Source organism: Monomorium pharaonis, chromosome 8 (genome assembly GCF_013373865.1).
Source record: "Monomorium pharaonis isolate MP-MQ-018 chromosome 8, ASM1337386v2, whole genome shotgun sequence".
Classification (NCBI taxonomy): domain Eukaryota; kingdom Metazoa; phylum Arthropoda; class Insecta; order Hymenoptera; family Formicidae; genus Monomorium; species Monomorium pharaonis.
The window spans coordinates 916,399-932,618 of NC_050474.1; the positions used below are offsets into that span (position 1 = coordinate 916,399).

Consider the following 16,220-nt stretch of genomic DNA (forward strand, 5'->3'; position numbering starts at 1 on the left):
TACACAACTGACGTTTCTCGCCTACTGTTGCACATCGTCATACCTGGGATGGCGTATCACCCGTATTTAATTGTCGAAGTAAATATTGTATCGGCGCAACTTGAAATGCTAAATTCTATTTACATTCTCTCATACTGTATTCATATTTACACATTCAAGATAACTTCGTTCGCTTTTATAATACATAATTTATATCTTGAAATAGTCATTTCGCGCAAATTTAAACACATACACACAAAGAAATTTATTCTTAAAAAAATGCAAAAATGCCTTGATTCAAGAAAATGTTATATTTAAAATAGCACCAAAATAAATATATTTTGATTAAGAATAAATTATTCTTAAAGCAAAATTAAAATTTTAATTAAAAACAAAATTTCCTTTAATTAAAGAATAAAATTGTATTAGTTCAACACTGAATGCTCGTATTAACTGTAATTTTTCTCTCATTAAATGAGTTTTTGTCAACTTAACCCATGATAAATTTAATTTAATTTAAACATATTATTTTTCTTGAATAAAACTTCACAATTTTATCCTCATTTTTCTCGAGCGCTTTTATAGACATAGTTCAGTCTAGTATTATATGTCGATTGCGAAATTTTACTTTTTTCCGCGCTCTTGGCGAGTCCTTTTTATTTATGCAGAAAGTGCATTTTGTTTCTAGTACCAGAAACACGCCAGTAGCCGTGGGTAGTAAAAAGAATACTATCTTAGGAATAAAATATCCACACTTATTTATTGATGTAAGTAAACATTTGAAGTTGAAGACAGCATTTCATATCAAGGCATATAGCATTTAAAAATAAATATTTGCTTGCAGTAAGAATTCATTTGTGTGTGTGTGTAAAGAACGGATTTTCTCTGAAATAATGCTAAATGAAAATTCCATCAATATAGCTCCTACTTTCCTAATAACAATATACTGAAAAAAAAAGAGTTTGATAAGGGCTATCAAGTGAGAGAAATGTTAATTAAGTATTCAGTTGATATCAATAATATTTTTCTAAATATTTAGTAAGTATTAACGAACGCTCGGTTATATCGTTACGTTTAGTAATACTTATTATTTAAAAAGCTAAAATTATTTTTAGTTTAGTATATTAACCGAATGTTTCATTGGCATTGTTTTACTCGACATTTGGTACCTATTAGCAAACTCTTGTTTTTCAGTGTAGAGAAACAAGGAATATATCGAGAGATTCTTAAAAGTAAGATAGGCAAATGCGAGGCGACAACGCAATTGTAGCCTTGCCGGAATATGCAACAGTCCTCGATATAGTCCGTCACATCGGTGCATTATCGGCTCGCGCTTGTCCGCTTTCGTCAACGTCACAGTAGACACGTTTCCAGTCCCAATTGTTAACGAACCTTGTCGACCTCCACGCGGCGCGACGTCTTAAACACAGCTGGGAGAAATTGTTCCCGTGGCGAGGCGGCCTTAACGATATTGCCAATAGAATGAGAGATACTCACTCGTTGTCTCCCGCGTTTCGGAGCGACAGAGGATTTTCACGGCTCTCTCGCCGTTACGCGTGAAATCTGTCGGTGGCAAAGGGCTTATGGCTTCCCGTGCCGCGTGGAGTCGGTGAGAAGGTCAGAAACGTAGAGATAGAGATGACGGCGACGACGACGATGGTGACGGAGGCGAAGAGAAACGCGAGAATCGACCGCCGTAGTTTCCCGAGTCGTGCCTTCACAAGAAGGCGGGACAGACGAAGGGAAGAGAAGGTGGCGTACTTCCAGGCTCCTTGGCAGACCTTAGTTCGAGGCGGAGGGCGTCTTGGGTGGCTGGAAGGGGTTCCATTTCAGACACTCCGGATCGATCTCTTTATAGACTGGGCCCCGTCTTTTCACCCTCTCCTTGTAGTCGTCGATCACGTCCTGAAATTATTTCAACGGTCCCTTTCTTTTTCATCCGCGGCTTCGGTTCCAGGCGATGCGACAGCTCGTGAACACTTTTGATCGAATTGACGTAGGAATCGAGGGAAGAGGAAAGGGAAGAGAAGGGTTGAGGAAATGTACAATGACCGAGCGCCGGAGGGTGAGTATGGTCGAATTAACGGAATGATAATTAGTTTCGCGGTTGTGCTATCCGGCGTATAACGCCGGGAATATCGCTACCTGCGACCAGTAACGATCGCGTGAAATCGAATCGTCCTTATTGCATCATAATCATGTTAATAAGATACGCCCGATATTTCCCATATTCATGCTGTTTGCGTAACGTTTCGTTATATCAGCCATTATTTCTCGTTATCTACCTCCGTGGTTTGATTTGAGATGAGAAAAATGTATTGGATTGTGTAACGGAGAGAATTTTCCGTTATATTTTACTACAAAGGTTTATCATATGTGGTGATAAGCTTGGGACAACTTAGCAACCTTATCAAATATTGTAAAGTGTTTACTGAAATTTTATAAATAATTTCCTGACAATTCCCGGATTTTCTAGGAATTTTATTAAAACTCTATTTCAGATAAAATTAGAGAATTTTTTAATAAGTTTTGAAATAAATTTATTTTATTTTATCTTATAATATGTTTTTAAATCATATACAATCATAAAAAAAAGCTACTTAAGTTTTAAAAATTAAATATTAAATTTTTTTAAAATATTAAAAAATAATATAAAATAAATATAACTTACAGAATATCCAGCTGACCAAAAGTAGAGAATTTATGTCTGATATGATATATATTTAATGTTATGTCTTATGTTAAAATACGTAGATATGATATTAATTACATCAGATAAATCATATGATATTAGAAAAGTCACAAAGTTCTTCAAAATATAATGTTGTCCCACTGTCATGATTTCAGGGTAAATTTTACAAGGAAATTCTCTCCGTATAAAATAAAATATTTTCGCGAGATTGACTTTTAATAGATAATTTTATCACTTAGAATTGTCACTCGCTTAGTCTCTTAGTTTGAAAGTATGTAAAATATTATATTCGATTTTGTATTATTATTTTGTTCGTTTATCGCGTAATAAATATAATGCGAATTCTTTAGATTATCACAGTCTCCATAAAAGTCGCGACGAGACGATCCTCGACGAAATACGCCCACCACGAGTTCTTCTATCAACGATTCTTGAAATCGGATGTGATAAATCTGACAAGCGTGATGACGAGCGTATTCTAAAGAAAGAATGGACGATATCTTTCGCGGAACGAAGGGGAGTCATACATACATGTTTATACATATATATTTGCGCGTGGCAGATTACAATATAAAGAAGCACTTACCTGTTTCTTCAAAATGATATGCTTGCCCTTCCAGTATTTCATCATACCGAGGGCCTGTAAAGTGCTGACAATGTCATACGAGTCAATGGCCATTTCCTTGCTGATATCTGAAAGAATAATTATCTTGTACTTTTCTCTATTTTTCTCTCTCTCTCTCTTTCGTGTTACAAGTCTTGTGATAGTCTTCCCTGATCTCCGTCGTTGAAAATGAGAATTGTTGTCAGTGGAAGTCTCGAAGGGATACACATAACAATCCCATCTTACGAAAGAAACTTGTTTCTCTCGACACCAAACGGCAAGAGTAATAAAATTGACGGGGCCAGTAGAAAGATACACGATGAATAAAACATCGTGAATTTATTATTATTTATATTTATATATGGAGAGAGATATGTTTTATGTATGAAGAATACTATCAACGTAAAAAATTGAGCACACACGTTTCGAGAAAAACATTTTCTCCCATTAACAGTCTCTCTGATTAGGTATATAAATCCGATCTGCGAGTTTTCTAAATCTCTGATTAGAAATATACTTTCTTTAATTATTTCTTACTCTTGCAATCAACTCTTCTCTTAAGTTTATTTTTATTTATATCAGACTACTTTAAATAAGTTCAATATTAATTGAATGCAAAACAAATAGAAAATATATTTGCATCAGAACTATCAGAATATTTATATAGTCTTGATATAAATAAAAATAGATCTAAATGAAGAGATTCATGACAAAAGTCGTAAAAATGATGAACCATATATAATCCGTTGCGGTTTTCAGCGGTTGGGTGGTCCAACCTGGCCCCATGAATACAATTATTCAACCACTAAAACCAGTTATGTTGGGAAAACTTGACTATCGGATCAATAACAATGCGGTGTAAATCCTGTGCTGACGATTCTCGAGGCACAAAATCTACAATAGAGCCAATAATATCCACCGAAACTGAATTATGTTATATATACATAAATTGCCAAAATGTCGGAATAAAATAAATCTTGATTACAATGGCGAGAAGTGTAAAGTACGGGTTGGTGAATTCTCCTCTCGCCAGATTAAAACACTTTTCAAGAAGTTCCTGGAGATCCTTCGCGCACGCGAATTATGCGACAAATGTAAATTTTTCCCTCTACGAAAATTACGCTTTCGACAGGAGGTGTTGAATGTGCGGTTCAAAGTAAGACCTCCCGCGAGTCGCATTAGCGCACTTTCAATCCGCGTATGAATATTTAAACGCTGCTCCGTAATACCGGAAGTCAAAATGAACTGATGGTCGGTAACTTCGCGCCTGACCTACCTTTTACGGAAATCTCCTTGCCGCCGAAATTGCAGAGATACTGCAGCAGTACGTCCTTCCAATAACTGCGGTAGGAGATCAGGCCAAGGTCCGACAGCGGCTTCTCCGGCGAACCGATTTTCTTCTCGACCCTCGTCAGCAAGTAACCTGCGCAGCGAGTTGTCAAGCGTATTCGATTTATTCAGTAAATATTAGTACAGGCAGAAAACAGAAAGAAAAAACAGTATCAAGTATTAATATCAAATTGAAACTAATATATTCCACTTAACAATCATTGTTTCACATATAACCAAAATATTATATTTGATTTTTATTAGATTTTCTTATATTTTTAATATCACATACCATACACAATAACCATACACATCTAAAGAGTACAATGCAATAGTTTTGATAATGAAAAAATTCTAATTCTTATTTGAAGATATTGTTATTTTCTATTCGATACTTTTCTTCTTTTAATTCGTGAAAATTATTATTAAATAATGAGAATAGATTCTTCTCAATAAAACATGAAATTTTTATTTATATAAGCAATCTATTAATCTCATTTTAATATTTAACACAAAAATAAATATGTTCTCAAGACAAAATGTTCTCTCTCTCTCTCTCTCTCTTTCTCTTTCTCACTGTGCTACTTATAAATTTACATTTATTACTGCAGCGCCAATTTCCCATATATGCATCAATAAAACTTTGTATCACAGATACAAACCTTATTAAAAAAATATAAGTCACAAAATTTTGAATATACAATAGCGTCACTGTAAGAAAATTTAATTTCAGATAATTTGTGGTAACTCAATCAGTACAAAAAAAAATTGCGACATTCGTGGTTTTCAAGGCGCAGGACATCGGCCGGGAACATACCGTGAATGAAATTTCTAAAGCGTAATTGAACAATGAAATCCTATTATACACTTAAAGTTGAACGGATAAGTGGCGGCGGGCCCAACTGAAACGAATCCGGCCCTGGCGATGCCCGGTCTGCTCCCGGTTGAACGTTCGTTCCGCCTCGTTTGTCCCAAGTATTCTGCGACGAAGCATCAAAGAAAAATGTATAGACAGTCGGGAGGAAAAGAAGAGAGAGAGAGAGAGAGAGAAAAAAGGCAAGGCGTTTCGTGCCGCGCGGCCTGCCTATTTCGCCGGTGAATTGGCGAAATCGTTCGTTGTGCGCCCGCTTGTCCGTCCATTCGTCCGTCCACGTCAATGGAATTATCCGATGGACCGGTTAAAAACCCGTTTTTCAGAGGGCGACTTAAATCCCAGATCCAGATCTACCGCACTCCGAGTGGGAGATCGATACGCGCGTACATTTAAACACCGACGCCAATCGACTAACGCTCTTATCAGAGACCTAGTGCAGGTGAAAATTCACGGTCGGAGAATGCAAAGTGGACCTCCTCACTTGGGAAACGTTGATCGAAGTCCCCTTCTTCCTTTGGCTCGTTGCGAGCACAACGTCGACAAAATCGATTTCGTTCAAGTTTCCCTTGAACGTCGACTCCGGATCGTTTCGTCGAAAGGATGAATCAGACGGAGTAAAATTTATAAGCTACGCGGGCATTCCGTTAGGTAATCCTTGTCATTTTACGTTCACGACGTGAATCTGAGAATTATCTTCCACGAAGACTCACGTTGGAGTGACGCGAGAGTCACCGAGAGAGGTACCAGCGAGAAGCTACCGAGGGAGACGGGATTGATCCGCGGGATTCAAGGATGGGATATGTAAAAGTCAATCTCGAGAGGGATGAGAGACTTAATGGACGGTGATCTCGCGCTACGTACATCGTACTCTACATTCGCTCGTATTTTGCATGGATTTCACAAGCTCCGCTCAACGAGCGAATAGCTAGCTGGCTGCACCTTGCATTATGTATAAACCGCAGCCGTGCACGCATACTTGTGGCATCAGGAGGTGAACGCGGGATGAATTCGCGGGTGATATTCAGCGCGCCGTCGCTCATTGTTCACGTTGTCCTTGCATTCCCGAAATTACTGTCCGCTCCGCCGGCAAGTTCAAAAGCCTCTCCTTCATTAGCAAAGTGATCTTTCTCGCTGCCGTCTTCCGCCGAATAAATCTCACCGCCCTCCCTCCCCGCTCACCGCCGGAAGACGTTTATTTAAAGCTACGAATATGCCGTTTCCGCACGGCTGATGGATCAAAGCGCGAGATAATTAAGTGTTAAGAGATTACCCGCGGCGCCGCGTGCCGGGTCGAGCGACACACCTTTGATTCATTGTCCCGAGTCTCTTAACACGAAATCTCGAGATTATGTATTTACCCATCCTGCGGGACGCGTACCCCGAAATTTTTCCTAATCTAACTCAACTCAATTTTAGTCACGATTTGGCCACAATTTCAAATATGAAATCGCAACCTGGTCAATTGAATATCCATGGCCAAATCGCAACTAAAATTGGGTTAAATTAAGTTAGGAAAAATTTCGGGGGATCTCTAATCGCAGACGGCTTCAGGGTCGGTCGTGTATCCGATATACATCTCTCGTAGAGATCAGCGCGAACAGACGCGCTCGTCCAACGAAAAGCTTTAGGCCTCTTTATCCCCGAGGACGAGGACGGACGAAGCGGGAGAAGAAACGTGTCCCCACGGCGTAGCCTGACCAGGACATGCCGATCCCGCGTTCACGTTTTCATTCCCGTTCCAGGGTGTTTCCCGGCCGGCGGAGGGTTCAACGACCACCACGCTGCTGCACCTTCACAGACCGCGTATCTCCGTCGGCAGAGAGGACACTTCTCTATCCTTCCCCTCCGCCCACCTTCGGCACTCTGTGGCCTCACCCCTCGCAGCTCCTCTCTCCATTTCGTCGCTGATTACTTTGGGAGAGTGGAACGCATTCATTACGCGTCCGTTCAGTTTGCAGACTTTTGGGATCGGCGTGTAGAGAAAGGATGGAAAGCAAAGGGGAAGAAGAGGGAGAGAATGGAGATCCTGCGGAGGGGAGGAAATTTGAGGGTGAAAGAGGAAAATGGTGAACCGCCGAGAGGTGAGAGAAAGGAAGATGGATCAACGTGACGGGAGAGAGAAAGAGAGAAAGAGAGAGAGAGAGAGAGAGAGAGATGTCCCAGTCTCGGGCAGGGTCGGCACGATGAAGGGCGCAGGGCGAGGGTGTGAAACGCGAAAAGAACGCGATCGGTGAAATTGGGTGCTGTGAAGAGCAGTTCGTTGCCCTGCGGTCGAAGAATCACTGACTGAGGGGATTTACGACTCACCGGGAATATTTATCTTTCGTGAATTTCCGTAGAGTATCGATGGCAGAAATCACGATGTTTCACGAAACAACAAGATTTCAACTCAATTTAATAGTAATGCGATATATGTTTACTAGAAGATAATTGAAGCAATTATAATAGTGGAACTAAGAGAAAGTATCTCAATAAATATAGATAATCTTAAAATTTTATAGATTAAGCGAGTCCAACATATCCGAACAGACGCTACATTATGCTTCGAACTAAAAAAGGATGTCGTTAAATTTTTCATTAAAAAAAAAGATCTTATTTGTGTCTTTTTTTTCACTTGTATTTATAAACCTAGTTAATTTTCTTGTTTTAAATATTTTTATTTAATTATCATCTAATCTGCATTTAATTTTCGCGTGAAAAGAGAATCAACGAGACTCGATCGCTTCGGTTACATAAGATATAACGTTCATTTAGCATTAGCTTAAGTTGTTAGATCGAGGCTCAACTCTTTCTTTCTTTTCCTCGCTGTAATTTCTCTCACGGAAACGAGAACGATCTGTCTTCGAGGAAGAGACATCGCGGCAGCCTTGAAAGAGAGAAAGAGAGAAAAAAGAAATGCCACGTCAATCAAAGGACCAATTCGTCCGTCTGGCGGGATAATATCGCACAGTGAGATGCAGCGCGTATTCCACCCTTTGCCCCTTTGATGAAGGCGAGAGATGCCGCACTCCGCGCCGCCGACCCTGCCCAGTCGCAGCAGTGTTGCGGCAGAAACCTCTCTCACTCACTCACTTACACACACACACACATACACACACACACACACACACACACACACACACACACACACACACACATTCTCTCTCTCTCTCTCTCTCCTCCCTCCCTCCCTCCCTTCCCCTTTCGTTGTTCTCTCCCGCCATATAACTGGCGTACCCTTCGTCCCTAGGCATAGGGAAAGGGCGCGTCGGTGACCCTGCCAATCCTACGTAGGGATAGTAGAGCGAGGTCACGAGAGGTCATACGATTTTGAGCCCTTCGGGCGCCCTGCGTCGGCGGGGTGAGGAGACGAGTCGACGGCAGCGGAAGAGGGAACGAGGGGAAGCGGGTAGGCAGGTACAGGAAGCCTGTACTCTCTGTAGGGATCAAGGTGTATGGAAGAGCGGTCGCCTAGGAGAGAAGGACGCGCCGCGTGCGTGAGACAGGAAGTGCGGGTGTACGCGTAGCCCGCACGCGTGTCTGCAGGCGTGTACGCGACGTCGACGTCGGTGGTGGCGGCGGCGGTCGTGGGAGGAGGGGAGGAGAGTCGATCGATGCGGCGAGACGCCGGGCGTCGCACTTTCCACAGACCACTTCGCTCTCCAACCTAACGCTACACGGTTCACCATCATCACTACCACTACTACGCCATTAGTCAGGGACGCTGACGCTGCCGTCACTTCCGCGGTATCGATACATGATTGCTTCGATATTCGTAAACAAAAGTCAAATTTACGAATTTACGAAAGTATTTAAGAAGCTGTGTATTTTTTTGTATCATATATAAAATTGTTATATGTATTAATTAATGTTAACGCGCTAAAGTTGTGACTTTCGTTAGCTGACTGATAAATGTTACAATACAATAACAACAATAAAACAGAGAATGATCAAACGGGTAAGGAGCAACAGCACAGAGAAATGAAAAATATAAATCAGAATAATAAAAACTTAAGAGTTTGGAAACGTTCTCTTTCTTAAGAAATCATCTAAATGGATTTAAATCTACTTTTACTAGAATAATTTTGGATGTTAAAATTTAACGCTTATATTTAACTTTCTCCAATCCGTATTTTTCTGCAGGAAAATAAACGTTAGTGAATTTATTCGAGCGGGGCATGGATACGATATCTCGTGTAGGGGGTGCGTGGGCTCATAGCGCCGGCCTTGTATATACAGCCGAAATACAGCCGGCGGCGGAGTCGATGGCATCGACACTGGATGCAGAAGGGTTGGAGGGAGACAGGAGAGAGGAGGAGGAAAAAGAGAGAGAGAGAGAGAAAGAGAGAAAGAAGGGGCAGGCGAGGGAGGGAGAACCGTGCCGTCTCGCTCGCAGAAAAGCCGGCGGGGTTGTGAAACCATTCTCCCCTGCTCCTGCCTCCCCCATCGACCGGCCGACACACCACGGCAGCACAGTACGTCGACCCTCGACCAACCAACCAACCCCAACTCCCGACGTATCCCCCGCCATACTACTATCGGTGTAGTAGCGCCGCGATGCCCGCCACCGACGCCACCGACGCTCGGCATCAATGAAAATGACGTCACGGCAAAAAGCCCCCGCGTTTAATTATCAAAGCTACGCGTCGCGGCCGACTCGCGCTCGCGTGCGTGCACACGCGTGTCCGTGCGTGCGTGCGTGTCGACAGCAACGACGAGCGACGATGAGCGTCGACGAGGAATTGCCGTGCGTCTGGTTCATCGTGGAATTGGCACGTAACGCGAGCAACGGGGAGAGAAAGAGACACGCCGCGGCGCGATCGCGCATTCCGCGTCAAGGGCGGCCGCGCGGTCGGTGGAAATATCGATCGGGATCTTGGATAAGGGTAACGAAAGATGCAAAATCGAGAAGATAAATGCGAAAATAATAAGAGACCACTTTAAACTACATTGCGAATAACATACACAGAGCACGTATATGTGTAATCGCATTTGTGATTTTTACTATATCCAGTTTATATGAATCTGAATTGCGCACTACAATTTTGTCAGTTTTTTAAACACAGTTCCTGTACGAAACCAAAACGCGTAATTTCACAAATTAAAAAGCAATTTAATAGTATTAAGATACTAAGAAGCATCTATCAGATCCTTTCTGTCTGAGAAATATAATTTTAATATAGATATTAAAATTTAACTTAAGAATAATTACGTTGTTTATTAAAAGTTACATTTCAACGATTCAATTCAGCGTAAAAAACCTTGATTCACATATCTCTACCCATTAGATGTGTAATCTGTGTTAGTAACGACAATGCTTTGTTCAAACGCTGTATTGATTCAGAGAAAAAAAAAGAAAGAAATGGAAATACAGCTGTTTGCCTTTATCGGAAAAAATGTGCATACATATAATACGTTAATATATGTATATACTTACTGAAGTCGATGAGCAGCCGGCCGTAACCTTGCCTTTGGTAAGGTGGCAGCGTTAAGATGCAGGACACGTTGTAATTTAGGAAGGAGTTCTTCTCCTGGAACACAGGCGTTAAAGCCTTGGTTAACGAATGCGTGTGCAAAGTCACGGAAGTCTAGTTAAAAGTACCGCATCGCCGCCGATTTATCGCTTCCAAGATTCTTGTAAATTAACGATTATTATCGCGCTGAATATATAATATCGCGAAATCATTATTACTGCGGACTTATCTAAACTTTTATTAATAAGGAACGATTCTGCCTCGCGCTTCATCGAGAGAAGCGAAGTTATAAATGCACTCGCGGTATTAAAGGTATGATCGATGATTTCGCTCACGAAGACGCGTTCCACGTCGAGGTGAAGGTGTGACGTTAATGCAACAGAAACGCATCGCGTTTTCGCAGCGAGGGAAGATAAGGGCGCATATTCGCAATGATATATTTAGAATAGAATCCACCGCGGATATCTGCGAGATCACATAATCCTTTCCGGAATGGTCAGGTTCCATTACGTACAGCTCGAAAAAAAAAAAAAAAATTAAAGATCGAGCCCTTCGGGACGTGTCCCCTGGGAATACTGGCATCAATTTTTCAACGTCATCCTATAACGGGACGCTCGCGGAACTCACGGGGCTCGTCGTCGTAAGCGAGTCATGCGCCTGGAAGTGGAAAGACCACCGCAATTCCGAAAGAGTCACCCTCAGAAATAGAGCATCCGGCCACTGAATAAGAATACTGTGAGTATCCAGTATTTTTAACGCGGCCACGACGTGGCCGTGTGCAACAGCGTCGATGCGGCAGATTAGATAAAATCCTTTTCCGGAATCACGCCCGGTAATATCGACCATTATGAAAGCGATAGTAAATCGAGCTTCTTGAAATCCCGCTGAAACAGACATGGATCGTCGCGCTCGCAATCGCCTTCGAGACTTATCGCAAAATGAATGTTCGACCGTATAGGGTGTCTCGATTTCTCCAACCGGTTTTTCTATTTCTCTTGAGACGTATGGTAACCATCATAAGGTTTTGTACTGAAAAGGAAAAAATTTCTGGATAGTCTTGGTGTCCTGCGGCAGGACACCAGGACGCAGCAAAAGGAAATCGGTCGGACGCAAATGTGCAGTCCGGATGTGTCGTTCAAGCGTTAATTTATAATCTGCATTAGTATCTGGCACATTCAACGTCGGTAGAGAAAATAGATATTGCGAGAAGCATGTCCTGCAAACGCACGAAAAATTGACGTTGCAAGAGAAAAAGGAAAGAGAAATGATTGCCACATTCGGTTAATCCAATCAGCGTGACGAAAATCCATTTCTCTAGGGACATTTCCACGCAAGAGTCTCGTGCATTTAAGCGCCCCACGTTGAATTCAGCTGAATATAAACAATTTTTTTAGCAGTCGGCATACAACTGAACTGTTATATCCGATGTATTATTTTTCACGGTGAGCGCTGCCTGACATCGCGAAATGCTATTGCAATAGAATTACAATCATCTAGCAGGCACAAAAGAAAATAAAATCTCCCTCTAGCCCTTTTTATCTCTCCCCTATCCCGTCGATTCTCACCGTGAAAGAGGAGCTTAATCTCTCAGACGGGATTACAACTTATACTCCGGAGACGGCAACTATCATTTTCCGCGGAGTATCGCGCAGATTCACTGTACATTCCAGAATATACCTCATTGGGTGGACGAGAGAGGGTACTATAGAACTGCGGTTATATTCCTCGGGAATGAATTCGGATAGGATGATTGCTCAACGTACGGTTTCTGCAAAATTAAGAGTCATCGCGCATCTGGCGCGGCTTTGTCTCTTTTTCTTTCTGTCTCCCTTCACACAAAGATTCGTGTAAAATCATAAATGTAACCACTTTTCCATCACAAAAGAAAAAAATTAATAGATTCACGATTAGTTAAATTTACTATTAAATCGTGCCATTAAAAAAAATATGTTTGCAATAGAGCATGTATGACTAATAAAACAAAATATATGATAATCGAATTTTTATTTAGAAAAGAAAATGATATTATGTCTCTCCATTTATAATTTGTATATTGACTTTGTTTTTTATAAACAATATATCAATAATCAATATTTTACATTGAAAACTTAACATTTCCATTCTGTTGTTCAATTGAGATTCTAAACTAAAAATCATAAAATACCTAATACTAGGATATTATTTACAAAAGTGTGACGACATAATGAATCGAAGAGAAGCAAGCGCAATAATGTAGTTTTTTTATTATAAAAGATATTAAAAATTAATTTTGTGTAAAAAAAACAATATTTCGTTAAAAAATTATATATTTAGATAACATAAATAAAAATTATATGCAGAATATATATACGTACACATGTGTACGTAATACATGATTTTTTAAATACAATTTGAATGAACTGTATTGAAATATTAAAAATGTATAATATATGTAAATTATAAATTAGCAGCAGGACTATAATCAACTTATCGGACAACTATTTCGAATATGAAAACTTCAAAAGAAGTCGTGTTAGAACTGCTAAGACATTAGCATGTTTAGAGGGTTACATTAGTAAAATCCCATACTATTGTTTATTTTTGTATAATTTCAAATGTATATAGCCGAATAAAATATTAAATAACAAAAAAAAACATTTAAGGGTACGTATATTTGTGACAATACGCCCAAGTTTGAAAAGAATTAGGAAGTTTATGTAATTAAAAGCTAAAATACATATTGAAAATTTCAAAATAGTCAAAGGTAAAAATACCTTATTGTTTATTATGTATTAGAATATTAACGCTTCTATACTAACTGCGGTCTATGAAACAAATGATTCCGTAAGTAATCACTAGAATTCCTCATCTAATAATGGAGATATTACGGATGATCATAATAGTAAAGACATACAAGGACTACATTTTCCTCTATTAATCTAACAGTCTCATAAATTATTAACAAGTATTAAAAAAATTGTTCTTTTAAATATATTTAAAAAATTGTTTTTTTAAATCTAGAAAAAGAATAATGACTTTAATTACCAAACTAATTTTAAACTAATTTTAAACTATACTTCAAGCTCAAACTTTACAATTATTGTAATTATTTTAATTATTCCCTTGAGCTTTAGTGTCATTATTATTATTTATTATTTTAATTAAATATCAACATTGTGTAATGTTCATACTTTCCTTTATATTCTTATTGCACAAAGAACAATCTTGATTTTCTCATTTTCTATTTTTCTTCTTTTATTGTATTTGTTTTCTCAGTACTTATTTTTCTTTTAGAATTATTCTAAATCGTTTTACTATAATATAAGATTTTTAGTAGCCATTTTTTAGTGCCGATACAAATTCAGTCAATATTTATGAATACGAATTGAGAGTATATAATACTTTAAATTCATAACAAGATAATATAACCACATATTGCTTTTTAAAGAAATATTCATATATATAAATATGCTTTCATAAAACGTGTATTTTGCTAATTAACTAGATCACTTTATGGCAAAAATATAAACTGGAAAGTAAAGAAAAAACTTATATTTTTTTTATTTTCCGACGAAATTGCCACATAACTACTAGCTCTTATTAGCACAATATGACCAACTACTAATTTTATATTGCCGAGAAAGTTATAACCATCTTTATATCAAAATTACACACTATAATACAATTTAAACAAATTTCCCCCAAGATCTGCCCTTTAACGCAGTGACAACTTTTTTCCCCGAGACTCATCCGCTCGTTCGTTACATCCCGGAGATCCTTAAGCGCCTTGACACGCGGCGCTCGAACGGATGGTCTCGATGGTATTTGGACACCCGGTATTTCCGGCCGTGCTGTTGCTAACTGCCGAGGCAGCAACGGTCCGAAGGACACGATCCGCAGTCGGCGTGTGTGCATGTGTGTGCTCACGCCGGCCCACGTGTGCGTATCGACGTGGTAACTCGGTGAAGTAGAAGACGAACAAGAGAGGAACAAAATAGGGATAGACGTGATGAGAAAGAGGGAGAATCGCGTATATATATGAAAAAGGGGAAAGAGCGATGGGAGAGGGAACTTTGGGCCCTGAGAGAGAGAGAGCAATCGTCCCGAGGGGTCCGTCTCCGTCAGAGGGATGAGAGGGGAACCAGCCACCAGAAACTAAAAACAAAATAGAAATAAATTTTTTCTCTCCAGAAACATTTTGAAACAGGGATGTTGCTAATGACGACAATATCTAAAATCGACGATACGGTGTCCAGAAAGTACCGCAATTTAAGAAGCTTGGAAAGTATCGGGTGAACAGTGCCGAAGTTAAGGAACGTAACACACGATAGAGAAAGTATATTGATTTAGTGTAGGAGGGTAACTACTTGTGTCTCGACGGCTGGTCGTCGGAGTTAAGTGAGACAAATCGACGGGAATGGAAATGAGTCAGCGAACGGGTTCCCAAAGCCCAAGTTGTTCTCGTTGATTCTGCTCACTCGTCGTTTTTCTTACGAGAAATGTGAAATATATTATGCAGGACGCTTCATTGATCTCAAACGCATCAGAGATTTTTTTTTCTTCATTGCAACGTCGAAGTTCAGTGATTTCCATGAAGTGTTAAATACAAATTTCTCATTGTTTTCGTTACAATCGAGCCAAAACCTTCGATTACGATCAGACTTAATGAGACTAAATAAACAAGAGATCTTATTGGATCCGATTATGGCGAAGATGGAAAAAACGTTTCGTTGGTCCCGCGGCAAGCGTAGGAGGATCGAAAGGGAAAGAGAGAAAAAGAAAGAGAAGGGAGGCAGAATAAGAACGAGCTAGAAGAAGAAACAAGAGAAGAAAGAGGAAGCGAGAGAAAATCTGGGGCCCGCGACGTCCTTGGGCCCAGTAGTCTCTGTGCTGTTCAGGGCCGTCTCGACGTCCCCACCGGCACCGTGACACGAAGGAGGCCGTATAACTTTTCCTCCTCCTGCTCCGTCTCCCTCCTTTTCTCTCCATCGGTCACTCGATCTCGTTTCCTCGCGTCGTCGTCCGGTCGTCCCACGATGTCATAAAGACAACGGAGCACTTTGTCAGCTCGTTTGAAATCGATCGGCGATGACAAACAGCGGAACTCGGATCGACGCCGTGATCATACTCTCTAAATCGGAATCAGTGAAATTTTATCGATTTCAGCGCTACACTCAAAGTAAATGTCCCAGTAATCAAATGTGTAACGATGCAGAGTCAAAATTATTAAATTTTTGTAAGAATTTATGATACAAAATAATTTAATTACATATAACTAAAATATAAAATATAAAATTAATATTAAGAAAT

At 40.0% G+C, this 16,220-nt stretch overlaps 1 protein-coding gene across 2 annotated transcripts in view; it reads right to left on the bottom strand.

Moving 5' to 3' along the window:
• Positions 1-548: 548 nt before the first annotated feature.
• The window catches only part of LOC105833403 (histone acetyltransferase KAT7), a 45,651-nt gene continuing 29,979 nt past the window's right edge, over positions 549-16,220 (bottom strand). The window contains exons 10-13 of one of the 2 annotated variants that reach the window (XM_012675129.3): positions 10,895-10,988; positions 4,552-4,698; positions 3,258-3,364; positions 549-1,884 (exon numbers count right to left, since the gene is read on the bottom strand). In XM_012675129.3, the coding sequence (XP_012530583.1) occupies positions 1,762-1,884; positions 3,258-3,364; positions 4,552-4,698; positions 10,895-10,988 (471 nt within the window). In that variant the 3' untranslated portion in view covers positions 549-1,761. Of the gene's footprint in view, positions 1,885-3,257; positions 3,365-4,551; positions 4,699-10,894; positions 10,989-14,459; positions 15,066-16,220 lie in introns of those variants that run through there. The other variant, XM_012675128.3, reaches the window with a different exon arrangement.